This window comes from Megascapheus bottae, chromosome 2 (assembly GCF_031878675.1).
Source record: "Megascapheus bottae isolate mThoBot1 chromosome 2, mThoBot2.hap1, whole genome shotgun sequence".
NCBI lineage: Eukaryota > Metazoa > Chordata > Mammalia > Rodentia > Geomyidae > Megascapheus > Megascapheus bottae.
This window is the reverse complement of record NC_143510.1, coordinates 61,166,195-61,193,944: the sequence shown is the minus strand read 5'-3', so window position 1 is coordinate 61,193,944 and position 27,750 is coordinate 61,166,195. Positions and strand designations below refer to the sequence as shown.

At 41.0% G+C, this 27,750-nt stretch overlaps 1 protein-coding gene across 1 annotated transcript in view; it reads left to right on the top strand.

The window, feature by feature from the left end:
- The first annotated feature begins 219 nt into the window (after nt 1-219).
- Cpm (carboxypeptidase M) overlaps nt 220-27,750 on the top strand; it is a 57,900-nt gene continuing 30,369 nt past the window's right edge. The window contains exon 1 of the mRNA XM_090328233.1: nt 220-379. Within this exon, the coding sequence (XP_090184359.1) occupies nt 220-379 (160 nt within the window). The remainder of the gene's footprint in view (nt 380-27,750) is intronic.

Genomic DNA, 27,750 nt, shown 5'->3' with positions numbered 1-27,750 from the left:
AGGGGGCGGGCAGCGGGGAGAACCGCACCGTGGGCTCTCGGAGCTCTCGGAGCTCTCGGCTGTTGATGGCACTAACTCCCGAAGGTGTTGCTTTCCAACTTTGGTGCTCCTCGGGAAAAGCATCCGGGAGTGGAACGCTGAGCTGGGGCGAGCCGTTGTCCCCTGGCTTCCTATGTCTTCCCCTCGACTTTATTCTTGATTTTTATTCATCTCTAGAACATGGACTTCCCGTGCCTCTGGCTTGGGCTTCTGCTGCCCCTGGTATCTGCGCTGGATTTCAGATATCACCACCAAGAAGAGATGGAAGCGTTCTTGAAAGGTGTTGCCCAAAACTACAGTTCCATCACTCACTTACACAGTGTTGGGAAATCTGTGAAAGGTAGGGTCGGTCTCCTGTACGCTGTTCCCCTCGCCGGGCCCTTTTCTCATTAAATACCCCGCCACCCCGCTCCACCCCCGCCCGGGGAGCTACCACCACAGCCTCCAAGCAGGTAAACCAGTGCCTCGCCAAGTGGTGGTTCTCGGGTTTGTTGTTTTACTTTATTTTGCCCTGTCAGGAGTATAGGGGGAAGAACTGAGTTTTACTGAGCCGCTGTTGTAATTCCTTGAGTCATTTTCATTATTAGAGTTCTGTCTTTAGGGATCTTGCAGATCCCAGTTCATCCCAGTCTTTTAGTTCTTTTTCAAAATTAACATACCCTAAGAAAAGCTATCATCCATCCCAGTTCCCTTTCTCCTTGGCTCCTTTAAATAAAGTGTGGGTTTCTTCCAGTGTCTCTTGAACTAGAACGTCAGGACAGTTTCCTGGATAAGGTCTGTCACGTGTATTAAATCCTGCAAAATGAAGTGGTTAAAAATTGTATCCATTTGAAGACAATTGCTAGATAGCAATGTCCCTAGTGATTTACTACTCTTCCACTATCTTCATGTTTGTCATTTGTTCTAGAAATGCTCATTTATATAATTCTCACCTTTGGAGACTAAACTTTTGAATCATAGAGAAATTAATTCTTTTGTTCAAATTCACCCAGATGATTTTCTCCAGTACTGAGAATCAAACCCAGGGCCTCAAACATGCTAGCATGTTATCCATAAGCTAAATATACAGTTTTTTTAAATCAGGATTTTATCAGGATTGATACCCAGATTATTTTGCCCAAGGCAAATAATTACATCAGATGATATTATTTCTTAATCTTTTATTACATCAGCACTCCTTCCAAGACATTACCAGAAAACTTAATGCTTGAATGAAAAGTTTCATGAAATTTGAAGAGTTTAGATTCCAACTCTTTGAGCTTTACTTGGAGTTTAGCTCTGAATTTTTAAGTTAGTTGAAAATCTCTTTATGACCATATTCCTAAGCAGTCATTTTTTCAAAAGAATTAAGCTCTGTATAATAACACCTTAATTTTAAAACACTGCCAAAGAGGTAGTGCCAGAATTATTCTATATTGTTCTATAAGTCCAAATTATAGAGGTTGGATGTGTGAGAAATTGTATCTTAAATCAGCACATGCATTCAATCTTTTGAAATCATTTCCCCCTAGGGCTTGAGCAATTTTAAAAGATCTAAGAATACTAATTACATGAATAAAGAATATATAGAACACAGCTAGCTTGAGTTATTGTTAAGTCATCATTTAAGCTGCAAGATGATGATGATGTTAATTTTAAGTACTTAAAGTTTTCATTTTTTCAAGCACAAAGTGTGACAGTAGAAAGAAGAATCTCTTTGAAAGTGTGAATTAACTATTCTGACCTGACCTGCATGAAATCAAACTACAGGAATGCTGAAAACCCACAGGCTTAATTATATTTTTCTTTTCTTTCCTTTTTTTCCCCAGTGTTAGGGCTTAAATTCAGGGCCTGGATGTTATTATTGAATTTTTGTACTTAGGGATAGTACTCTACCAATTTTAAGCCACAGCTCCACTTCCAGTTTTTAAGTAGTTAATTTGAGATAAGACTCTCATGGATGCCATGTAATTGTAGCTACTCAGGAAGCTGTGAATTGAAGATCATGGTTCAAAGCCACCTGGGAAAGTCTATGAGACTCTGATCTCTAATTAAGAAAAAAAAAAAAAGCCCGAAGTGGAACTGTGGTTCAAAAAGCTCCAGAAACAGTGCTCTCAGTCCCTGAGTTCAAACCTCACAACTGAAAAAAAAGAGTTTCACAGACATTCCTGGCCTTTTCCTCCAGTCTGGCTTCAAACCAAAATTCTCTGATCTCAGCTTCCTGAGTGGCAAGGATTACAGCCACCAGTGCCTGGGGGTTTTTTTGTTTTTGTTTTTGTTTTTTTTGTCAGTTGTAGAAGTTGAACTCAGGGCCTGGGCACTGTTCCTGAGGTTGTTGTTTTTTTTTCTTGCTCAAAGCTAGCATTCTACCACTTTGAGCCACAGTTTCACTTCCAGTTTTCTGATGTTTCTTTGTAATAAAGAGTCTCATGGACTTTCCTCTCCCGGGCTGGCTTTGAACCATGATCATCAGAGCTCAGACTTCTGAGTAGTTAAGATTACTGACATGAGCCACGGGCTCACAGATTTCTTTTCTTTCTTCTTTTTTTCTTTTAAAATTTACTTTGTTGTTATTATAACTGTGATGTACAAAGAAAGTACAGTTACATAAGTCAGGTAATGAGAGAATATTTCCTTCCATACAGTATCTTCCCTTCCCTTTCTCTCAGCCCCTTGCATGCACTCTTATGGTTAAAGGATTTAGAGATTATCATTTAATAATAAAATGTGACCATGGTGGCCAAATGTTTGCACTGAGTATGTTTCTCTGAGATTTTTCTTCACGTAATTAATTATTCAAATATGCCCTAGGTTTTAAGTAGTAGGTTAAACTATGCTGCACTAATGTGAGTCAGTTGCTGAAGTATCTACATATGAGGGTGGTAACTAAGATGCTGTGCCTTCATTAATACCTTTTTTCCTCAATGGACAATTTTCTCTAGCCACTATGCCCACTGGTATGGGGTAAGTTTGCTAAGCAGACAGGCTTTGCGATAAGTGTAATTTATTTATTTTTATTATTAACATGGGCAACTTTTTCCATGGAAAAAAGAAAATAATAATCCTACCTAGACAGATTCATTTAGGAGTTTTGTATGTGGGTATCACAGGTGCTTTCATGTTTATAATTATGAATATATTACACTTTTTCCCATTTTATATGATTTCATTACTCTTTCGAGGAAATGACAGAGTTCATTTCTGTATAGTATTTTAACCTCTTTTTTATGTCGTTTCTTAGTTATTTACATCTTTAGAGATAATTTCTGCTTCCTTCCTTTGTTCCTCTCTCCCTCCCTCCCTTCCCCGCCTTTCTTTCTCTCTCTCTCTCTCTCTCTCTCTCTCTCTCTCTCTCTCTCTCTCTCTCTCTCTCTCTCTCTCTCTTTCTCTCCCTCTCCCTCTCCCTCTCCCTCTCTCCCTCTCCCTCTCTCCCTCTCCCTCTCCCTCTCTCCCTCCCTCCCTTCCTTCCTGCCTAGGGCTCTGTCCCTGAGCTTTTGTGCTCAAGGCTAGCTAGCATTCTACTGTCATGACAACAGATCCATCTCTGGCTCTTTTGGGTCCTTAATTGGAGATAAGAGTCTCATAAACAGGGGCCAGGAGTTTGCCCTATTAGTTAAAAGTGCTTGACTAGGGCTGGGAGTTTGGCCTAGTGGTTAAAGTGCTTGCCTAGCATGCATGAAGACCCGGGTTCGATTCCTCGGTACCACATACATAGAAAAAAGCTGGAAGTGGTGCTGAGGCTCAAGTGGTAGAGCTCTATCCTTGAGAAAGTCCAAGGACAGTGCTCAGGCCCTGAGCTCAAGCCCAGGACTGGCAAAAAAAAAAAAAAAAGTGCTTGCCTAGCATGCATGAAGACCCGGGTTCGATTCCTCAGTACCACATACATAGAAAAAAGCCAGGAGTGGTGCTGAGGCTCAAGTGGTAGAGCTCTAGCCTTGAGAAAATCCAAGGACAGTGCTCAGGCCCTGAGTTCAAGCCCAGAACTGGCAAAAAAAAAAAAAGAGTCTCATAAACATTTCTGCCTAGGCTGTCTTCAAATCTCAATCTTCAGATCTCAACCTCCTGAAGAGCTAGGATTACAAGAGTGAGCCACTAGCATCCAGCTAGGAATAATTTTATATAAGTAGGGATGATATGAAGCCATTGATTTGTGTCATGATAATTATCATTGGGGATTTTTTTCACCTTTCATTTTGAAACTTACTTGAAGTTGAATACATATACCTGGGGGGTGGGGAGGGCCTGGGGCCTAAACTCAGGCCTGGGTGCCATGCCTGAGCTTTTTTTTTTTTTTTTTGGTGCTCAAGGCCATCACTCTATCACTTGAGCCTGGCTGCCAAGTTTTGGGTAGTTAATTAGGGATTAGGGTCTCACAGATTTCCCTGCCCTGCAGGCTTTGAACTGTGATCCTCAAATCTCAGCCTCCTGAGTAGCTAGGGCTATACTCATGAGCCACTGGCACCCAGCTGAACACATACAATTGTTTTTACACTTTTTTTTTCCATTGAGTCTTGTGAAGGAATTACCACTTCCTAGTGATACTAGAGAAAAACATAGGTGAAACAAGAGAAGGAACTAAAACTAAAAGTATGTATTGAGTTGAGAAAAAAATCAGAAAAGGTGCCATATATTCATTCTTTCCTCTGATCAGTTAGGGATCATCTACCATTTTTGTTCTCTACTCCTTTGTCTAACAAGAGGCCTGGAATACAATTAATATTCTATATTTAATGGGTTGCATATTGGCTGAGTTACAAAATGTGTTCCATTTGCTTCTTGCCATCATGAACCCCTACTTTCAAATACACATGTATTTTTAGAGGTTTTTTCAGGGTTTTCCTGTCTTTCCAATTTAGTTTAGGATTTTTTTTTTCTAGTCCTATGGCTTAAATTCAGATCCTGGGCACTGAACCTGAACTTTTTTTGCTCAAGGCTAGCACTCTATCACTTGAGCTAACAGCACCACGTTTACTTTTTCTGTTTCTGTGATCCTGAGGAATCTAACCCAGGGTTTCATGAATGCTAGGCAAGCAGTCTACCACTAAGCCACATTCCTGACCCTGTTTAGGATTATTTTTATTGTTTCTCCTTTTTTCCCCTAAAAACACTTTGTACTAAGGACTGAATTCTTATAGATGACAGCAAAGGAGCTGATGTGTTGCCAATGAAATGCCAAAGCATCCCTTTAAATGAAACTTCTACCACCTCTCTTTTGAGAGTTTTGATTCACTTCCTGATGAATCTAATCTGTTTTATCTAGGTAAGGAAGATTGCAAAAGGCCTGGATAGGTAATTAGCTCTGTTATCATGTACTTTCCTCCCACTGTTTGATACATATCAGTGCATATCAAATATAGGCAGGTTAATTAACCTGCTGGGGAATCCCTGAGCAAATAAGTGTTAGAGAAAGATTCAAACTCTAGTCTCCCAACTTTGCCACAGATGGAGATGGCCACATAATATTTACTTCATTTCTGCCATTTTCCTGTTGTAAGCAATGTGATAGAGAATGCTGTCATAGCAAAGACAAGATATTCATTATAATTATTATAGTACTATTAATATTATTATTTACTACATTGGCCTTTTTTAAGATTATCTTGATTTATAATTTCAAGAAATTTATGTTAAGGAAAAAATACCTCATCTAAAATTTACAATGTCTTCATGTCTAATATAATTAGTATGCTTGTGATAGTATATAATTCTGTTGCTTGTGCTTTTTCTTTTTTAGTAGTACTGAAGTTTGAAATCAGTGTCTCATACTTGCTACTCTGGTACTTTGCTGCTGGAATCATACATCTAGCCCAGTTTTTTGCTGATATTTTTAAGATAAGGTCTCAAGAATTATTCTACCCAGGCTCGCCTCTAGCTAAATCCTTTTGTTTTCAGCCTCTGAAAGTAGCTAGGATCTAGACCTGAACCACCAGCACTCAGTAGTAGTGCCTTGAGAAATTATTATAGTATTTATTTGTCATTGTTAGGTTCAAAATGTAAGGAAAATTTTACTATGTCTCTTTCTGCAAGAACTGTCATTGTCACATATTCAATCAGTAGCAGTTTAATGTATGTCTCTTCTAGGAGTCCTTATACCTTTCAAATGTTTAGCAATCATCCTAAAGTTGACTTTGAATCTGGTCCCTACACTGCATATGCTATGTTCACATTCTGCCCTTGATTAACTAGGATTTTAGCTGATTGTCTGCCCCCAACAAAGAATATTAGATAGAATATTTGGGCAGAATACTTGGTTTTCAGTTATACTTTGTCTATTTGCCAAATGTTCTCCTAAAACTAGTTTGAGATCTTGTATAATATGTTTATTGTGTTGTAAATATTAACATATCAAGTATTAAATATCAAGAAAAACACTAAAATGTAAGAATTTCCACTAAAGCTGGGCTCTTGCCTATAATCATAACTACTCATGAAGCTGAGATCTGAGGATCAAGATTCAAGCCTGGCAGGAAGTTCCATGAGACTCATCTCCAATTAACCACCATAAAACTGGAATTGGAACTGTGGCTCAAAGGGGCGGAGTACTATGCCTGAATTTAGGGATATCACCCAGGCCTTGACCAACCCCTACCCCTCCCCATAAAAGAATGTCTACTATAATATACTGAGGGGGGGAGTGTTTTTGTTTTTTGCCAGTCCTGGGGCTTTAACTCAGGGCCTGGGCACTGTCCCTGAGTCTCTTTGTACTCATAGCTAGCACTCTACCACTTGAGCCACAGGGCCACTTCTGGCTTTTTTGAGTAATTTATTGGAGATTAGAGTCTCACAGGTTGCTGGGTGAGGTGGCTCATGCCTATAATCGTAGACTTTTATCTCCAATTAACCACCTGAAAACCAGAAGTGGTGCAATGGCTTAAAGGGTAGGGTGGTAGCCTTGATGTGAAGAACTCTGGGACAATGCCCTGGCCCAGAGTTCAAGTCCCACTACCGACAAAAAAAAAGATTCACAAGGACTTTTCTGCCAGAGCTGTTTTCAAACATTGATCCTTAGATCTCAGCCTCCTGATTAGCTAGGACTACAGACATGAGCCATCAGTGCCCGACTAGTATGCATTTTTTTATTTAAAGTTGTGCAAACATTTTAACCTTAAATAATAAGCCTTATTTTATGATTATTTAATAAATTTAAAATAATCTACATTTTTTTCTTTTCAGGAAATAAGTTAGATGCCCTCCATATTTTAACATGATGTTTTAAGAGAGTATCCAAAAAGTAACATAGAAGTTTACTCTTCCTGCTAACATCTAGTAGTCATAATTATTTCAAGTAAATATATTTGAGCATCAATGCTCCACAGACAAGTGACATGTGATTTTTTTTAAATACTGACATCCAGAATTTGAATTTTACTTTTTGCCTGTCACTTTGCACACATCCCACTCTGACAATGGTATGAAAAACAATTTATATGTTTTAACAAATAAGAGTAAGAAAATGATCCATGGTTAGTAGATAATGCATGTTTGACTGGAACCCAAGTCTGACTTGTGCCAAAGACTGGATCTTCAAGCATTTTTTCTGTCCCCAGCCATCTTTGCCCTTCTTCTTGTTCCTACGTTGCTCCTGCACCTGGCCCCTCCACCCCTGTCCTCTGGTCCCTATAATTCTGAAAGCTAACAGGTATTTTCTATCAAGCAAGAAGATATCTGAATTAAGTCTATTGTCTGTGTTGAGTGATCTCCAGTAGAATTCTTCGATTCCTTTTCATTGTTGTCAGTTTCATCCCAAGTAGATTGAATCCCAGCCTTTGTTTGTCTCCCCCCCCTCTATTATTTGGTTATAAAGCAAAAAGAGAGAATGTGGTTGTGGTTTTCAGTTCTGAGAACATATCCACCAGATAGCTATATTTAGTTTAAGATGTTGATCTAAGAAAAGGGATTCTCATTAAAGGTTATGCTGCCCCCTATGGGTGAATTTGGAAATGTGACAAGAAGATTTGGCCATAATTTATGGGTCTTTGGGAAGTTTCCTTCCTGATATATCTCATTTATTCCACCTGCCAGCAATAGACAAAATAGTCATGCACACTGAAAGACTCTGCCCCCCAAACCTTCCAGTGTCCTCCATATATAAAAGAAGAATTTATAATTATCTAAGCCTAAAACCAACTGTTTATGTACCAACACAAAATATTTCTCATGGTTCTTATATATGCTGAATTTCCCAGGAGCACAACTATACGTAAATGAAGGGGAAACAGAGTGTTTTGCTCTCAACTTAAGCTTAACCTATTTCCTTGCAGAAAATCCTACCATCAGTTCCCACAGAACCGAACCAGTCTGTACTTGTAATCCATGTGTACATTAGGACTCTGGAGTGGAGCTATAAGAATCTGACTCTTGCCGGGCACAATGGCTCACTCCAGTAATCCTAGCTACTTAGGAGACTGAGATCTGAGGATCAAGGTTCAAAGCCTGCCTGGGCACAAAAGAATCTGAAACTCTTCTCTCCAATTAACCTCTAGAAATTGGGAAGTGGGGCTTGACTCAAAGTTAGGGTGGTAGCCTTGAGCTGAAGAGCTCAAGGACAGCATCCAGGCAGAGTTCAAGCTCCATAACCCACAAAAAAAAATCTGACTCTCAGCTGGGCTTGGTGGCTTGCCTTGGTGCTTCCCTAGCTTGCATGAAGACAGGGGTTCAATTCCTCAGTACCACATACGTAGAAAAGAGCTGGAAGTGCTGATGTGGCTCAAGTGATAGAACTCTAGCCTTGAGAAAGCCCACACACAGTGCTCAGGCTCTGAGTTCCATACCCTAGACTGGAAAAAAAATACCCCTCCTTTGTTGGGCACAGTGGCTCACGCCTATAATCCTAGCTACTGTGGAGGCTAAGATCTGAGGATCACGGTTTAAAGCCAGCCTGAGCACTAAAGTCCATGAGACTCTTATCTCCAATTTATCACTAGAAAACCGGAAGTGGTGATCTGGCTCTAGGGGTAGGATGGTAGCCTTGAGCTGAAGAACTCAGGGACAATGCCCAGGCCCAGAGGTAGGGTTGTAGCCTTGAACTGATGAGCTCAAGGACAGCACCCAGGCCCAGAGTCTAAGCCCCACAACTGACCAAAAACAAAACAAAGCAAAATCTGACACCAATATGTCATTAGTGGCACTGTCCCCAAGTGTCTATGTGTTGGTGACATATTCTTATAAATTGCTCTTTTTTGTTTCTCATTTATATTTAATTTGAATGTTACATTGATCTTCTAGAATTATGTATTTACATTTGTGGATAAGGGCTATGAATCATATGCCAGAGCAAAGTAGGAATTGTAAAATATTGGACACAAAATGATGCATCATCTTAAAGAATCTGGTCTAAAACTGCAGGCACAAAAAGCTGATAAAGACAAACCAAGTTTCTGTAGCCAGCAGTCTGAAAGTGTTTGGGTTCTGTGTTTGTGGAGCGGGGTGGGGGGCTGGATTTCTGTCTGTCTGAATGCAATCAAGTGAATTTTAATAGAACATCACATTTTTAGAGTGCAAATGAACATTAGAGAGCATTTATTTCTTATTCCATTAACTGAAACTTAGTTTGATTCAGTTCAATGTTAATTCCTCCAAGAGGCCTTTTGCTATTTCCCATCAGATCCAGAATCTTGTGTTTCTGAGAATCTCCTGGTAGCTATTTTTTGTATCTGGAGGATAGTTATCAGGCTCCCTGAAACTGCATACTAGGTCTTAATATGTGCTTGGTGATACTCTAAGCCTAAAAAAGGTTCACCATGCTTAAATGAACATAAAAGTCTACAGATACTGTTCTAGGTTATGACAAATTATATATGTATGCAGGATATGTATATATATTTTTTACATTATGATGTTTAGCTATACTTATGTATGTTGAATGAAAATGCTTTACTCTCTCAAGATAGTGTCATTCCTTTCTTACACTGTAATCTCTTTTGCTAAAACTAGTTTGATGGTAAGTAGTGTGATAACTTAGGTAGAATTGAGCTTCACAGTGCTGTGTCAGTCAGAATGAGTCACTAGATTGCAGTGGGAAGCCTCAGAAAAGTTGGCATCTTCTAGTAATAATAGACATAGTGGAATTTGATATTCACTGAGAAGCCTGGCATTCTACCCCTACATACATGCTATCTACCCCTCAAACAGGTATTCAAAGGAAGAGTAGATATTTTTTAAATCCTTTTAACGAGAAGAATTTACTTAACAGAAATGCAGACATCTGCAGATATGGAAAGCAAATAATTGGGTTTAATATATGACATTTCACAGAAGTTTTTTCACTTTTTTTGTCAGTCATGGGGCTTGAACTTAGGGCCTGGGCACTATCCCTGAGCTTTTTCTTTTTCCCCTCAAGTCTAGTGATCTACCACTTTGAGCCACAGCTCCCCTTCCAGTTTCTGTTGGCTAATTGTAGAAAAGAGCCTCAAGGACTTTCCTACCTCAGTTGGTTTCAAACTGAGATCCTCAGATCTTAGTATCTAGAACTGTAGGCATGAGGCACCAGTGCCCAGTATTATTTCACATTTTTAATCAGAAAGACTTATTTATACCTTCCACACAATACCAAAGGTACATAGAGGAAAGTATTTTTTTTCTCTTGCTCTTTGGGACTCAGATAAATAACCTTACTGTAATAACAGAGAACCTACAGATAAGCTTTGTGGGTATATCCTCTGTTATTAGTAGGTTCCTTTCCATTTGGGAGAAATATAGAATGGTAAGTTAGAAATGCCAGCTCATGGCCTTCTAAATTGACACAGTAAGTTTTTGGACTGTGTAGCCCACAGTCCTGACACACAAGCATGTGGAGCAATGACAGATGCTTTCAGACTTTTCAGACTGCATGTTCTGTATGTTGATTCTTGCTCGCAAGTAAACATGAAACTGTCTCTACCAGGCACTGATTTAGGCTAAGGCTACTGTAGTGCATGAACAGAATCTCTGCTCTATTTCTTTTTTTTTTTTTTTTTTGCCAGTCCTGGGCTTGGGCTCAGAGCTTGAGCACTGTCCTTGGACTTTCTCAAGGCTAGCACTCTACCACTTGAGCCTCAGCACCACTTCTGGCTTTTTGCTATGTATGTGGTACCGAGGAATTGAACCTGGGTCTTCGTGCATGCTAGGCAAGCACTCTACCACTAGGCCAAACTCCTAGCCCATCTGCTCTATGTCTTACATTGCCCCATGAGGGAGGGAAATGAGAGACAAAAGCAAGCTCAGATTTTCATAATGACTATGAGGCACATAGAAAAGGCATAGAGAGTAACTTACTTTGGAACTGAAGTACTTGAAGGGGGCCAAGCCATCTTACTTATTACAGTCTCCACTTATCTCCAGTTTCACTTCCCATTGTTTAATTTACACAAGGTTAAGTGTGACCTGAAAATAGGCAGTGGAAAATTCCAGAAATAATTTAAAAGTTTTAATTGCACACCATTCTAAATAGCATAAAATCTCATGCCATTCCTTCTTGTCCAGCCTGGTCTATGACCCATCCCTCCCTACCTATCATATCTGCCCCATATATGCTGCCTGCCCTTTCGGTGCTTAGTAGCCATCTCAGTTATCAGATCGTCATGGTATCACCAACACTTGTGTTTACATAGCCCTTCTACTCAATAATGGTTCCAAAGAGCAAGGGTAGTGAAGCTGGCGATTATAGTGTATTGTTTTCATTGTTCTCTTTATTTATATTAGCTATGGTTAATAGTGTTCTCTTCATTTATAACTATTTATTCTCTTTAGTATCTTACTGTGTCTAATTAATAAACTAAACTTTATCATAGGGATATGTGTAGGGGAAAATATAATACATATTGGGTTTCAGAGAACCATTGGGATCTTAGAATGTATCCCCTGCATGTTCTCAGTGCCTAGGATTTCCTGGAAGTTATTGTTGGGAAGGATATTATAGGAATAAAAGACTGGAGCTGAGATCTAAATAATGAGAAAGAGTTCGTTCTCACAGCCTGATTTACATGATACCACAAAGATCTCTAGGTGAACTGGACTGCTAAATTCTAAGAATAGAGATGAGACCAATGTAGCTGGAACAAGGTAAATGAGAGAAGATGGCATTTAGGAAAGGTGGAGAGGCCGGGCACGGTGGCTCATGCCTGTAATCCTAGCTACTCAGGAGGGTGAGATCTGAGGATCAAGGTTCAAAGCTAGCCCGGGCACAAAAGGACCTGAGACTCTTATTGCCAATTAACCTCTAGAAAATGGAAAGTGGGGCTTGGCTCAAGGGTAGGGTGGTAGCCTTGAGCTGAAGAGCTCAGGGACAATGTCCAGGCCGAGTTCAAGCCCCATAACCCACAGAAAGACAGAGAGAGAGAGAGAGAGAGAGAGGGAGGGAGGGAGGGAGGGAGGGAGGGAAGGAAGGAAGGAAGGAAGGAAGGAAGGAAGGAAGGAAGGAAGGAAGGAAGGAAGGAAGGAAAAGTGGAGAGATGTAAAGGAAATGATTACAGAGCACCTAGTAAATCAAGTCTCACCTGCATAGTTCAACTTGTTTTCTGAGAACAATGGTCTCAAATGGTCTTAGTCAGAGTAGTGCAAATGAATGTACATTTTTTAAAGAGCATCTGAAAAGAACAAGTATAGAGGCAGGGAAAATAAAAATAGATAATCCAGGGCTGGGATTTGGCCTAGTGGTAGAGTGCTTGCCTAGCATGCATAAAGACCCGGGTTCAATTACTCGGTACCACATACATAGAAAAGCCAGAAATGGTGCTGTGGCTCAAGTGGTAGAGCACTAGCCTTGAGGAAAGCCCAAGGACAGTGCTCAGGCCCTGAGTTCAAGCCCAGGACTGGCAAAAAAAAAAATAGATAATCCAGGCAAGTTGTTGACAGTGGTGATTCAGATTGAAATGCTATCTTAGTAATGGAGGGAAGCAGAGGGATTTGAAATTTGTTTTGGAAGTGGATCCATAATGAATTGGATTAGGAGAGGGGAAAATATGAGGAAAAAGAAAAATCAAAGGTAACCCTTGGATTTCATGTTTTGGCAATTTAGTATATGATGGGGAAAAGAAGACGAGGACAAATTTGTAATAAAATTATGGACACTGACTTAGTCAATTTTCTTACAATTTCTTAAAATCTTTAGAAGCTACTTCATTGGGCTATCTGACAGGAAGGTAACTGTACACCAGGTGCTTAGGAAAAAAAGTCTGGCTTAGAAGTCATAAACTCTCTAATGGGATTAAAACCCATGGGAGTAATAGAAAAAAAAATAACAAGAGAGTAAGATAAACAGAAGACCAGAATAGAGCTACAGGATGTGCCAGCTTTGAATCTGATCTACTGGAATCAACAGTAGAGGTGGAAATGAAATTGGAAATGAGGCAGGAGGAAAACTAAATGTTTGAGACATTCTATGACCTTCCCCCTATAGTGAGTTTCTGGAAGGACTCCCAGCTCAACCTAAGTTAGACTCTAAGCAAAGATTACAGCAGAGGCTACAGTGCCAGACCTGTAGGATACGAACACACACTGGCAAAAGCTAGAGAAAGCTTTGCTCCTTGTCCTTTCTCTGGAGGATTCCCATGTGTTTCCTCCAGCTATGAAATACAGAGACAATGTGAAAAACACATCTATCCAGGGAAGCCCACTCAAGTCTTGGGTGTTCAGAATTCTTCAAGCAAACGAATCCTGGAATGCAGCCCCTCACTCGGTGCCTGGTACACATCTCATCACGAATGTTCACCTTTACTTTCACAGTGCTTTCTTTAGGCTTAGTACATCCTGACCCACTGCCTTAGGATACAAGATAACCTCAATAATTAGTGAACATTTCAAGACCTTAGTGCTGGGGTATGATTCAGGGTCATTGCCATGACTCAGGCATTCCCAGAAATAAGTAAAGCAGATTGGTTATGTTAACTCTTTCCTTTCAAGGTGGTGGTTAATGCTAAATGTTGCTGAACATTCAACACTGAAATTCATAAGGCTGAACAATAGGTCCCAAAGAATGCTTAAGGAAATTCCATTTCTCTGCAGACAGACTTGTATGATACTTACTGGATACTTATAATTGGTAGCATATTCTGGCCTACTGCTAGGGATACAGAAGTTAGGCATAGGGCTGAGAGTGTGGCCTAGTGGTAGAGTGCTTGCTTAGCATGCACAAAGACCCAGGTTCTATTCCTTGGTACCACATACATAGAAAAAGCCCGAAATGATGCAGTGGCTCAAGTGATAGAGCTCTAGCCTTGAGAAAGCCCAAAGACAGTGCTCAGGCCTAGAGTTTAAGCCTCAGGACTGGCAAAATAAATGTTAGGCATGGTCCTGCCCCCCACCAACAGAGTTGGGGTGAATAGAATGGAAATGGCATCTACTAAGTACAGATGTGATTAGCATGCAAGGCTGGAAGGATCAGGAAGCCTGAGGCAGGTGAAAAGGGAGGGCAAGGCAATAAGTATTATCCTCAAAAGTCTGGATATCAAGGACCATATTGACCGTAAGGAACAAAACAAATTCATTACAGCTGGAGGGGACAGAGGATGGTGTGAGGTACACATGAAGAAACCTTTTTGCTTTATCCAAGGGGAAAGACTAGGAATTTATGCCTCATTGAAAAAATGATACATTCTATGGGTTGTTGTTTTGTTTTGTTTGCTGTTATTGTGATAGAAGTACTGGGATTTTAACTTTTTCCTGCTAGGGACAAGTTGAGTCATACCTCCAGTACTTTTTGTTTCTTTGCTTTTTGGTTTTTGGTTTTTTGTCAGTTTTAGGGCTTGAACTCAGAGCCTGGGCACTGTCCCTGAAACTCTGTTGTTCAAGGCTAGCACTTTACCACTTTGAGCCACTGCACCACTTGTAGTTTTCTGATGGTTAAGTAGAGATAAGAGTCTCACCAACTTTCTTGCCTGGCCTGGCTTTGAGCCATGATTGTCATATCTCAGCCTCCAAGATAGGCTAGGATTACAGACCCAAGCCACCAGTGCCCGGCTTTTTGGGGGGAAGAGTACAGGAGGGGTATTTTTTCCAGTCCTGGGACTTAAACTCAGGGCCTAAGCACTATCCTTGGACTTTCTCAAGGCTGCAGCTCTACCACTTGAGCCACACCACCACTTCCAGCTTTTTCTGTAGATGTGGTACCGAGGAATCAAATCCCAGTCCTTGTGCTTGCTAAGCAAGCACCCTACCACTAGCCAAACTCCTGGCCCCCAGAAGGGGTATTTTTGTTGGTGGTGGTGGTGGTCATGGGACTTAAACTCTGGGCCTGAGTGTTGTCCCTGAGCTCTTCAGCTCAAGGCTACTGCCCTACCCATTGAACCACAACACCACTTTAGTTCTCTGGTGGTTAATTGGAGATGAGAGTCTCATGGACTCTAGTGCCTGGGCTGGTTTTGAACTGCGATCCTCAGATCTCAACCTCCTGAGTAGCTAGGATTATAGGTGTGAGCCACTGTGCCCAGCCAAGGAAGGGTACTTTTTTTTTTCTTCCAATCTTGGGCCTGAACTCCAAGCACTGTCCTTGGGCTTTCTAAAGGCTAGACCTCTACCACCTGAGCCATAGCACCACTTCTGGCTTTTTTCTACATGTGTGGTACCTAGGAATCGAATCCAGGTCTTCATGCAAGCTAGACAAGCACTCTACCACTAGGCCAAACTCCAGCCAAGGAAGGGTATTGTTATAATGGATTTTGTATGTGTGTACTGGATCTTAAACTCAGGACCTTGTACTCTTAGTTGGCTTTGTCACTCAAAGCAAGTGCTCTACCACTTGAGCCATACCTCCACCACTTTCTGTTTTGGGTTTTTTTTTGGGGGGGAGTGGGGTTGTTTGGTTTGGTTTGGTTATTTGTAGGATAAAGTCTCACTTTTTTCCCCCAGGGAAGCCTGGTTCATGGTCACTTGAAAATATGAAGTTTTAGAACAGTTTCGTCAGGGCCGGGAGTTTGGCCTAGTGGTTAAAGTGCTTGCCTAGCATGCACGAAGACCTGGGTTCGATTGCTTGGTACCACATACATAGAAAAAAGCTGGAAGTCGTGCTGGGGCTCAAGTGGTAGAGCTCTAGCCTTGAGAAAGTCCAAGGACGGTGCTTAAGCCCTGAGCTCAAGCCCAGGACTGGCAAAAAAAAAGAATAGTTTCGTCATGGGGTTTGTTTATGAAAACAACTTGTTCAAAGAACAGTGATAAATAAGGAAAGTATTTCAACACACAGAACTTCTCACTAAAATTGGTGATATTTGAATCCTCAAGGGAACTGTGTTTCCATAGGACATCCTGTTCTCTATTCTGAGGATACTGTCTTCAGAAACAAGAAGGATTAAAATAGTATTTGAAGATGAATAATACAAGTTTCATACTTTGTGGGGGGGGAGTACGCACACATGCACTAGTCCTAGGGCTTGAACTCAGGACCAGGGCATTGCCCTTGAACTTTTTTTTTCATATATTTTTATTGTAATTAATAGAAGGGTTACATTATAGTCACCAGATAGAAGGTGCATTACTTCACAAACATTGATACCCTTTCTCATGTCTTGGTCCCCATTTCCCTCTCCCCATCCCAGTGCCCTTGGTCAAGGCTAGTACTTAATCACTTGAGCCACAGCTCTATTTCTGGCTTTTTTTGGGGGGAGGGAAATAGTCTCACAGACTTTCCTACTTAAGCTGGCTTTGAACTGCAATCCTAAGATCTCAGCCTCCTGAGTAGCTAGGATTACAGGCATGAGCCACTAGTGACCAGCACAAGTCAGCCTGTGACAACTGGGTTAATAAGGAAAAAGATAGGAATTCAAATCCAGGTGTTTCAGGATTCAAAGCCCCAGCTACCACATGCAGTAGTTATGTAGATCCAAGAAGGCTTCTATGAAGATGATGTAGCTGCCTTCCTTAAACCACAGCAGTTCAGCTTTAACTTTTTGCATTGGGTTTTCATATAAGATCTTACTGGAACAAAGGTTCCATGGCCAGCAGTGACTAGCATGAAACATATTTCCTTGCCCTCATACCTGTCCAAGAGGAAACTGAAGCTGTATCAGAGGTCAATGATTCTGCCTTTCTAGAGGATGCCAAGAAGTCAGTCTAGTCCCTGTGCTTTGGAATGTAGCCCTCTAGTTGAAGGCTCAGAGCCCTCTGAAACCAATCAAAACACAAGATGGTTGGAAAATATTGTATATACTCTTTATATCAAGCCAAGTACCTGGAGGTTATATAAACAAAAAGGTGTCTCAGTTGATCATCTGTGTTCATGACCTCACCTACTCCCACGTGCTTGCTCTGCCTTGGGCCGTGTGTCTCTGAATATCACAAGGCTCCAGAACATAAACTTGCCTCTCTTGATTTCCCTGAGCTTGGGAACCTCCCTGCTCACAACCAAGAGTCACACTATAGGCTCAATGGAGGGACAAAGTGGAGTGAGAGGGGCGAGGCATTGGGAACTTTGGTTTTCCAGGAAGAACAGCCAGAAATACTTTAGATGGGAAGAGTGCAGATCCCCTAGAACTCTGCCTGGTAGGATGGAGCCCTTTCAACATCTTTCCAGTGGGGAAAGAGAAGAGGTGCAGTACCAAGGTTCAGAGGTGAGACCAGTACTCAAAAGTGGGTGGTCAGGTGACACAAGTAACTGTCGTGAACAGTTTCGTAGCACGAGGAGAGACACAGCTTTTCCTTGTGTGCTACAGATGGAGAAAGGGGTAAATTAGGAAGTCAATAAAATAGCTTCTTATCCTGGGTAGATTCAGAGAAATCAAAGCTGCCCAAACATTGGAATTTACTCAGCTGATAATCCAAAGTCTGTTTCCTGGAAGGAACATAATATGGACTACTGTGCAAGTCAGTGCAATTCAGGAGAAGTCACTACTGGCGTGGAGTACAGCCCAGCACAAGTCAACCACTAAGCATATGATTTCCACAACTGCCATGCGCTCACAAATCAGGGTAAACTAGAGATCAGAAATGCCCAGTGAGGAGTTCAACAGTACTTTTTCTTCTTTTTCTTGTTCTGGTAGGTGTCAGAACAAGTTATTTGTTGGCGATCATTTTTTAAAAATGGAGGAGGGGATGGGGGAATAAAAAAGACAAAGGAAAAGTTTCTTAATTAGGTAGTAGGAGGACAATAGTTTGGCAAAGAATTATCTTGATTTTTTTTTCAAAAAATGTGGATTTTAGTACGAGGCATAAAATTTAGAGAACTAAGCCCAGCACGATGGCTCACACCTATAATCCTAGCTACTCAGGAGGCTCAGGAGGCTGAGATCTAAGGATCAAGGTTCAAAGCCAGCCCAGGCACAAAAGAACTTGAGACTCTTTTTTTTTTTCTTTTGCCAGTCCTGGGCTTGAGCTCAGGGCCTGAGCACTGTCATTGGACTTTCTCAAGGCTAGAGCTCTACCACTTGAGCCTCAGCACCACTTCTGGCTTTTTTCTATGTATGTGGTACCGAGGAATCGAACCCGGGTCTTCGTGCATGCTAGGCAAGCACTTTAACCACTAGGACAAACTCCCAGCCCAAACTTGAGACTCTTATCTCCAATTAACCTCTAGAAAAACAGGAAGTGGGGCTTGGCTCAAGGATAGGAGGGTAGCTCAGGGACAACACTCAGGCAGAGTTCAAGCCTCATGACCCACACAAAAAAAGGAATATATATATATGTATAGACCTTGACTAGGTACAGTGTCACATCTCTGGAGACAGGGATTATGAAGATCGTAGTTTGAAGGCAAACTAGGTCCAAAAAAAAAAGTGAGATAAAGCTGGGCATGATAGTCATTCCTATAATCCCAGGTATGTGGGAAACATAGATAAAAGGAAACAAGGTCCAAATCTGGTTCTGGGCAAAAAACGGGACCATATATTAAAAAAAAAAAAAGAAAGAAAACATTAAACTAAAAGCAAAAAGGGCTAGAGCATGGCTTAGCAAGCACAAGACTCTGAGTTCCAATTTCAGTGTAAAAAAAATAAAAAACAAACACATTGAAGGGCATAAATTGTTTAAGTACAAATCCTGGCTTTGCCGTTAAGCAGTCAGGATCTTTTTTTTCCATATTTCTTTTGTAATTAATAGAAAGGTTACATTATATTCACCAGATAGAAGGTGCATTACTTCACATTGATACCCTTTCTCATGTCTTGGTCCCCATTTCCCTCCCCCCACCCCTGCCCCTCATCTTGTTTTCCCCCCTTCCCTATCCTATTTCAAATAACCAAATAAGCATATATACAATATATTAGTTAACAAGGTAAAATATTGTAACAATATGAGATAGCCAAGGGACAGCAAAAGAGATGAGAGATAACATAGTACATTAAAGACAACAGTCACTCATTATATGGCTTTTGTTTCTATATCCTGGAGGTCCTTACATTTAGCGTCATAGTATATGGTCTTATGTATCTAGATTTTGTTCCATTGAAAATCTCTACCAGGAGAGCCCAAGGTTTCTACTAATTATGACAAATGAGGGAAACCATTGAGCCTATGTTCCTTTGAGTCTGGCTTACTTCACTTAATAGGATTTTTTTCTAAGTCAAGGATCTTGAACTAGTATGTTGCCCTCTCAGCGTTTGTTGAAGTGGAAATGATGACTGCTGCTTCATAGACTACCAGAACCTAAGTTAGTTAATAAATGGCCAGTGTTCCGGACATGATTGGCACACAAATGCTGTAGAATATATGCTACATAATGGCTATTATGTAAGTTGTGCTGGCTGGCATCTGTGGAACATAGAACTGACATGCTTTGTTGTTTGAAACTCTCATGTTTGCCAGGCACTAGTGGCTCATGCCTATAATCCTAGCTACTCAGGAGGCTGAGATCCAAGGATCTCAGTTTGAAGCCAGCTGGAAAGGTCATGAGACTCTTTTTCTCCATCAGACTACTCAGAAAAAAGCCGGCAGTGATGCTGTAGAGCATTAGCCTTAAGCTAAAGAAACTCAGGGACAGCACCCTAAGTTCAAACCCCAAGACTGGCACCAAAAACAAGAGTTTACCAAGAGTATCTTAGGTTTCATATGCCCAGCTGGCCAGGCAGTAATTGTGCCTTACTTTATTGAATCTTTTGGTTCCCTGTGGAGCAAATGCCCATGTACAGTGGCAGAGGTTGCCTTGCCAGGACTTAACCTACCTGGTGCCACAAGACAAGTACCTGGTCAGAGCCTTGTTCCTATCACATTTACAGGTTGAGACTGACCTTGTTCCTGTCCTGTGCGAGCACACCCTTGGATCTGGGCCACACCAGTGACAGCACTCTGGCCAGCCCTGTGTTGTATAGAGAGGAACCTGAGGGAATGAGGTTAAATATTTAGAGGTCACTCTTGTCTAGATTTAAAAATATGTTTAACAGTAACGCAGTCTTAGGAAAAGACCAATCTGTTTCCTCTATTACCCTTTTCCTTTATATTTATTATTATCACATTGAACATTCACTTCTATGGAAACATCCATACAAAGTATGAGTATGTTGATAAACAGTGTTTATGTAAATACTTACACAGTAAAAACTGGAGCCAGGCACTGGTGGAATGCCTGTAATCCTAGCTATTCAGGAAGCTAAGATTTGGAAACTTGTGGTTCAAGCTAGCCAGGGAAAAAAAAACCTAAAAGATTCCATCTCTAACCAGAAAAAAAATAAGAGGGCTAGAAGCATGACTCAAGTGGAAGGGCAAGACCCTGTGCAAGTATGAGACCCTGAGTTCAAATTCTTGTACCTGAACACAAAAAGAAAGAAAAAAATTCTGGAAATATGGTCATCTAATTAATCCCACAATTGTTAAAAATGACAGGTTTGGGGGGTGGGAAAGTGGCTTAGTGGTAGAGTACTTGCCTAGCATGCATGAAGCCCTGAGCTCGATTCCTCAGTACCATAAAAACAGAAACAGCCAGAAGTGGTACTCTGCCTTAAGTAGTAAGAGCACTAGCCTTGAGCAAAAGAAACTCAAGGACAGTGCCCAGACCCAAAGTTCAAGCCCCAGAACTAGCAAAAAAATATTAAATAGTTTGGTATAATTTTTAAAAATGATATATTGCACCAAAATCCATTGGATCATATACCTATAATAAATGGGTCAATAGTATGCTCTGTGAATTCTATCTCAATAAAGTTTTTCTTTTTTTAACATCTTTTTTTAACATGAGCACTGGTGGCTCATGCCTGTAATCCTAGCTACTGAGGAGACTGAGATCTGAATTTCTAGGTTTGACGCTAGCACAAGCAGGAATGTCTCTATGATTTTTATCTACACTTACCAAAAAAATCCAAAAGCAGAGCTGTAGCCATTGCCAATGGTAAAGCATTAACAATGAACAAAAAATGCCCAGGGACAGCATCCAGGCCCTGAGTTCATGCCCAAGATGATCACAAACAAAACAAAACCACCATACCTGGCACCTGGCTGGAAGCTCATTTCCCCACATCCTAACCAACACTCTGTTTTTCCTACCCAAATAGCAAAACATCATCTCCACTTTAAATTCCTTGTTCATGACTAAAAGTGAGAATGACCATTCTTTGCCATCATTCAACATTAAATAAACACTGAAGAGGGGGCTGGAGACAGTAGCCAAACAAAGCCCCTGCCTCCTGGAGCCTACAGTCAAAGATTATCAGTCATTTGTATTTCTTCTGGCCTTTTGTCTACATTTCTGTTTTCACAGGCCTTCTTATATTTGGTCCTTTCAATGTGTATCTAAGACATTCACCCTGACTTATCTACTAAGTTTTGTTTTTAATGTGTTCGCCTTACAGAAGTTTTTGATTTGCATGAGGTTATATTCATCCTCATTTTTCTACAACTTGCATGTTAAGTCTCATGTTGAGAGGCCAACCTTTACCCCAAGGTCATAAATGCCTGCTTTACTTTTTCCGTACTTTTTACAGCTTTAGTTATTAGCAACTAAATTCATCTGGAATCCATTTTGAGGAATGAAACAATATGTGGATAGATTTCCCCTCCTTTGCATTTATTTCTAAAATGTTGGAGTTTTTAAAAAATGTATAACTTTTACCGGGAGCCAGCAGCTTATGTTGCTGTTCAAGAGGCTGAGATTTTGGGATCCTGGGATCAGCCTGAGCAGAAAAATCAAATTCATGAAACTCTTACCTCCAATTAATCACTGTTAGAAGTAGAAGTGTGGCTCATGTGATCGAGTGAAAAAGCTAGAGAGCAGTACCAGGCCTTGAGTTCAAACCCCAGTACACACACACACACACACACACACACACACACACACACACACACTAGATGATAGATAGATAGATAGATAGATAGATAGATAGATAGATCGATCGATCGATCGATCGATCGATCTGTGTTGGGGGCCGAGTAACACCATGTCTAATAACTTTCTGCTGAGACAAGGCAAGGCACAAGAGGCAGGGCGCGAGACTTGATTACGAGACTTGATTACCATTGGTTACAAATGTGTTATTGTTTATCGGTCTCTGCTGGGACCTAGAGTGAGGGTAGATTAGCTGGAGGGACTTCCTCAGAGGGGGGGTTTTATTGGAGGGAGAGAGATTTTCCTGCCTTGGTGAAGCTGCTTTGCGTCTCTATTCCTGCTCCGGGGAAAGAAGGCTGAGTGCCAGGAGGACAGTGGGCCCTCTCCTCTCGCAGCTTGGACTGGTCGGGGTGTGTTTTTCCCCATCCCTCCTACTAGTCGAGAGGGACCAAAGACAAAGGACCCCGACAGATCTGCCTCATGTTTGCAGCCCATCCATTGATGGAATGTGGAAAAGTAGATAGAGGCAGTTTGGATAGGATTCCTATCTCCAAATGCCTTACACTCAACTAAGGAGACAGGATAAGACTGGCCACTAAGTACTGCAGATAATAGGTACTAAGTTATGATTTTCCCAGTAAGATAAACTAAGACCAACTCTACATACTGTGAGAAGTATCTAAAATCTCAAAATGGCTAGATATCTGAAGGTCTGTCACTAGAGTGGTTCTTATAATCCTTTGCCTTTTGGGTTTTTAGCCAGTCCTGGGTTTGAGCTCAGGACCTGAGCACTGTCCTTGGGCTTTTTCAAGGCTAGCACTCTACCACTTGAGCCACCGCACTACTTCCGGCTTTTTTCTATATATGTGGTTCCAAGGAATAGAACCTGGGTCTTCATGCATGCTAGGCAAGCACTCTACCACTAGGCCATACTCCCAGCCCTCTTATAATCCTTTGGACTTCCTGCTATGGTTTCTGTGTCATACCCTGTGTAAAAGTAGGTCCCTTTCCAGAAACCTGTCTTGAATTGTATGCACATATGGCACGAAATCAGCACAAGGCCACACTGAAGAACAGTCTGCCAGTGTGCAATGTGTTATGTGACCAAGCTCCCTCCTGTCCTTGGAGAAATTGGCAGAGCATGCACTGTTAATTAAATGAATACAAACTAAGATAAAGATAAGATATGATGTAATAGATAGGTAAACTCAGGTGGCTTATTAACAGCTGCTTTCTGAACCCACATTTGAAGATAGATGTGAGCTGATTTGATGGAAGTGGAAGATTATGACCTAGATTTTCCTGACCTTCAAACAGATTGCAGTCCTGCAATCTTGGATCTTCTCTGGCAGATAGTTCAGAATTTTTGCATTCAGGGTTTCTCCTTTAGAACAAAAACTAAACTTATTTAAATGTCATTGTTAAAGCTACAGTCTTCCAGGCTTCAGTGGCTCACTCCTGTAATCCTGATTACTCAACTGAGATCTGGGCCGGGAATTTGGCCTAGTGGTAGAGTGCTTGCCAAGCATGCACCAAGACCTGGATTTGATTCCTCAGTACCACATTCATAGAAAAGGCTGGAAGTGATGGTGTGGTTCAAGTGTTAGAGCTCTAGCCTTGAGAAAGCTCAAGGACAGTACCCAGGCCCTGAGTTGAAGCCCCCAGCATCGGCACACACATGCACACGCATGCTCACACACACTACATGCAAAAGGTACAATTCTCAGCATGGTGAAGACTTAGGAGCAGCAAGTGGTATAAATAAACAGCCCAAGAAACAGTTGAGAAATTTCTATTTCCAAAATAAATTATGACTTCTTTGTCTAGTGTGCCCAGACCTATTTTACAGATAACATTGACTTTCAATTGGAGGCACTCTGAAAGTCCTTAGACACATGGAAGAAAATAAACATATATGGTCTTCCAAAGGACATCTTCTCAATGATGAGTGTCACTATTAGTACATGACCTGTCAATCATTGCTGCTATGGGGTCAGAGGAGAGCTATAAGAGACAAAACTCTTGCTTTTTGGGGGCATTTAAATACTTCAAGTTCTTTCTCCCAGGGAAGGTAAAGATGAATTACGTCTAAGATGGTAGCAGAGGAAGTTATGTTGTTCATGGAAAGAAAACATTAGCTTTTTGAGAAACAGTGCAAGACCAAGCCAAAGCCATGGCTGCCTAAGACTATCTTTTCATCTGAAAAATGAGGGTGATCCTTACTGCCTGCTTTTGAAATTATGTAAAACGTGAGATTTTAAAGCAGGTAAGATTGCCTGAAATCTTTTTCTATAACTACTACATCATTTATATATGTTAGGCTCTGTCATCCTAATCATCAGAACCTCAGTGAAACATTGCATAAAACCCCAAAGCACTAGGCATTTCTACTCTAGCAGCTCAGCCTGGATGAGTGGTCATTTTTGATGGGTCTGCAAAAAGCATGTTTCTATTGCACTGATAAGCTTGAGTCAATTGCTGATAATTTTCTGAAAGCAGGGCATTAAAATGGTGGAATGAATGCTTGAAGGGCGGGTGTTTTGCTGTTGTTTGTATCATACTGGGGTTTGAACCCATGGCCTGGGCTATCTCTTAGCTTTTTCACTCAAGGTTAGCACTGAACCAGTTGAGCTACAGCTCCACTTGTGCGTGTGTGTGTGTGTGTGTGTGTGTGTGTGTGTGTGTGTGTGTGTGTGTGCTTGGAGAGTCTCTCAGACTTGAACTGTGATCCTCAGATCTCAGAAATTCAAATTGCTCTCATATATCTCAACTTCTTGGAAAGAAGTTTGAGTGATTCTTAAGTTTGATGAAAATGTGCTAGCATTTTGTTAAATGGATAAATGGACGGAATCCTTAACAATGACATGTACATAGTTATGTAGTAACTCCTTTTGAAGCAGAGCTCCTCAGTCTGAGTTCACAAGCTATGTGACCTTGAGGCTGTTTATTTTTTTTTCCTTGTACTTTCCTTCCCAGCAGCCTCTGCTTTCTCCTGCAGATTACCCCCTTCCCTTCCTCTCCTGCCATTAGTCCTGCTCTGCTCCCGCCCTCAGATCTATTACTGTATCATATAGTTAGTTTCACTGCCCTAAAGACCCTCTATGTATCATCTTTTCATCCCTCTGTCCTCAATAACTTATTGCAACCTCTGGTAATTTTACTGTTTCTATAGTTTTGCCTTTTCTAAAATACTTATGTTTAGTTTCCCCCTGTATTTTCATGACTTGGTAGACCATTCCTTTTTAACACTAATATTCCATTGTCTAATGTATCACCGTTTATTTACGCACTCATCTACTATAGGAAATCTTGGTTGCTTCCAACTTTTGATTATCTGCTACAAACATTCATGCACAGGCTTTTATGAAGGCATAATTTTCATCTCCCTTGGGGAGAGGTGTATAACAAAGAGTGGTTGCTGAATCCTATGGTTAAAAAAATAGGTCTTGTGGGCCGGGAGTTTGGCCTAGTGGTTAAAGTGCTTGCCTAGCATGCACGAAGACCCGGGTTCAATTCCTTGGTACCATATACATAGAAAAAAGCCAGAAGTGGTGCTGAGGCTTAAGTGGTAGAGCTCTAGCCTTGAGAAAGTCCAAGGACAGTGCTCAAGCCCTGAGCTCAAGCCCAGGACTGGCAAAAAAAAAAAAAATAGGTCTTGTTTTGTAAGAAACTTCCAATTGTCTTGAGTTTTATTAGTGCTTCTATATTTTGGATACTAGTCCTTTATCAGATAGGGTTTGGGTACATATTTTTTTCTAGTCTGTGGCTCATTTTTTTCTGCCTCTTAATCCCTTCAGCTTATTTTGAAGATTTTCAATCCTATTGAAGAAAAAAACAGTAAAATAAATACCCCCATGCTCTTCATGAAGAGCATTTTGCCACATTTGCTTTCTCTCCTGTGAATCCTACCTACTGTAATTAAGGTTCATCCATTTGTTTGCAATGTATGTCTCTTTAATCTCAAAATCTGGGACAGCCTTTGTGCTTTTTGTTGACACTGACCTAGTCATATCGAACCAATTTCATGCCATTGGTTTGAGTTCTAACAAGTATGTTCCTTGTTTACAAGCTCTTACCTTGCCCTCTTAAAATAGTAAGTTGGATTTTCTCCCTAGCAGCTAAACTAGAAATTCTCAACATGGTTTCCAACCTCATGCACATGGAAAGAGTTAAAATCTGTATGATGGCCTCGGTCACTCTGGAAACAGGCCACGTGAGAAAACGTTGTGAAAAAAATGTGTTTGTCATTAATCATCCAACACCGCAGAAGTGACCTGGCTCCCTGCCTGCCTTCGGAGTGATGTGAGCATGCTGCTTCCAGCGTGGGCACTCATATCCCCTGGCATCGTGCTCCTGGGAATTGTGAATGAGCTTTAGTCTTTGGCCCTAAAGTATAAATTTACCTGTGGCCTGGTGCTGGTCACTTCTGTGACTGTTTTTTTCCTATGACATTTTGAAGGACATGTTCTCTCAAAAGAGTTCTTCTACATTCTGAATTCACTGTCCAGTTTCTTGTCTTTTTTAACACCTAGGTGGGTGTTGGTCTATCCAAACTGAGATGAAGAGCTTGTAGGACATACATTTCAGCTGACTGTTGGTATTAGGCTGTGATTACTGTAAAGCTGCAGCTTCTGCCAGGACTTATATCTTTCTCTCGGCAGCCCAGGAATGCATTTGAGGTCCCCAGCAAACCTGTGCATATGCTCACTGTGTGTCTGATAGCTTTAGTTGATTTTTTTTTGTTTTTCCTGGTGCTAAAGATGGAGTCCAGTGCATGGAGCACGCTAGACATCCCTGAGTTACACTTCCACCTCCCTGAAAAATTGTGAGGATTAAATGAGATAGCACAGACACACACACCCCCCCAAAGGTATATGTACCCTTACTCTCTTTGCATAGATGAGAAAAACTGATTCACTCAGAGAGATGAAGCAACCTGCCCAATATTACAGGGTTTGGAAGTGACAGAGCTGGTTTTAAACCCTGGCAACCTGATTCTAGAACCTGTGTACCACATTGTTCTGTAAGGCGCCACTACAGAAACTGCATAGCATTTAAGCAATCTCAGGTGCTGTTCAGAGTGGCAGATGCTGTGCCACTGAGAAACTAGTTTGTTGTTAGATTTGCCATGCTGGGGACAGAATCCACTTTATATCTGAGCCACATCAGCAGCCCTGAAATACTGGTTTTGATGTCCTGACTAAACTAGTTGTTCTATTGGTGCAGTTTAAATGTCAAGATAATGACAGTAGTGAGAAATCCATCTTTGTTAAGTCACTAGAGAGACAAGATTTAGGTCAAAATGATCCTGAGGTCCTGGAAGGAACTTCATTTTGGTAACTTCACACTTTTTCCTTTGGGGAGCTTAGCATCCTTCATTCCAGACTCTGTCCTGCTTCACTTTAGGGCACAAACTTGGGGAGTATGATGCCTAAAGTAAAGTCCTTCTTTCTCAAATTTTTTTCTGGGGAGAATAGCATACTAAATAAAGAACTGTTGTTCTTGCCACAAAAAGATGAGTTCTTAAGGTAATAATAAATAACAATAAAAATAAGGCCGGGAGTTTGGTCTAGTGGTAG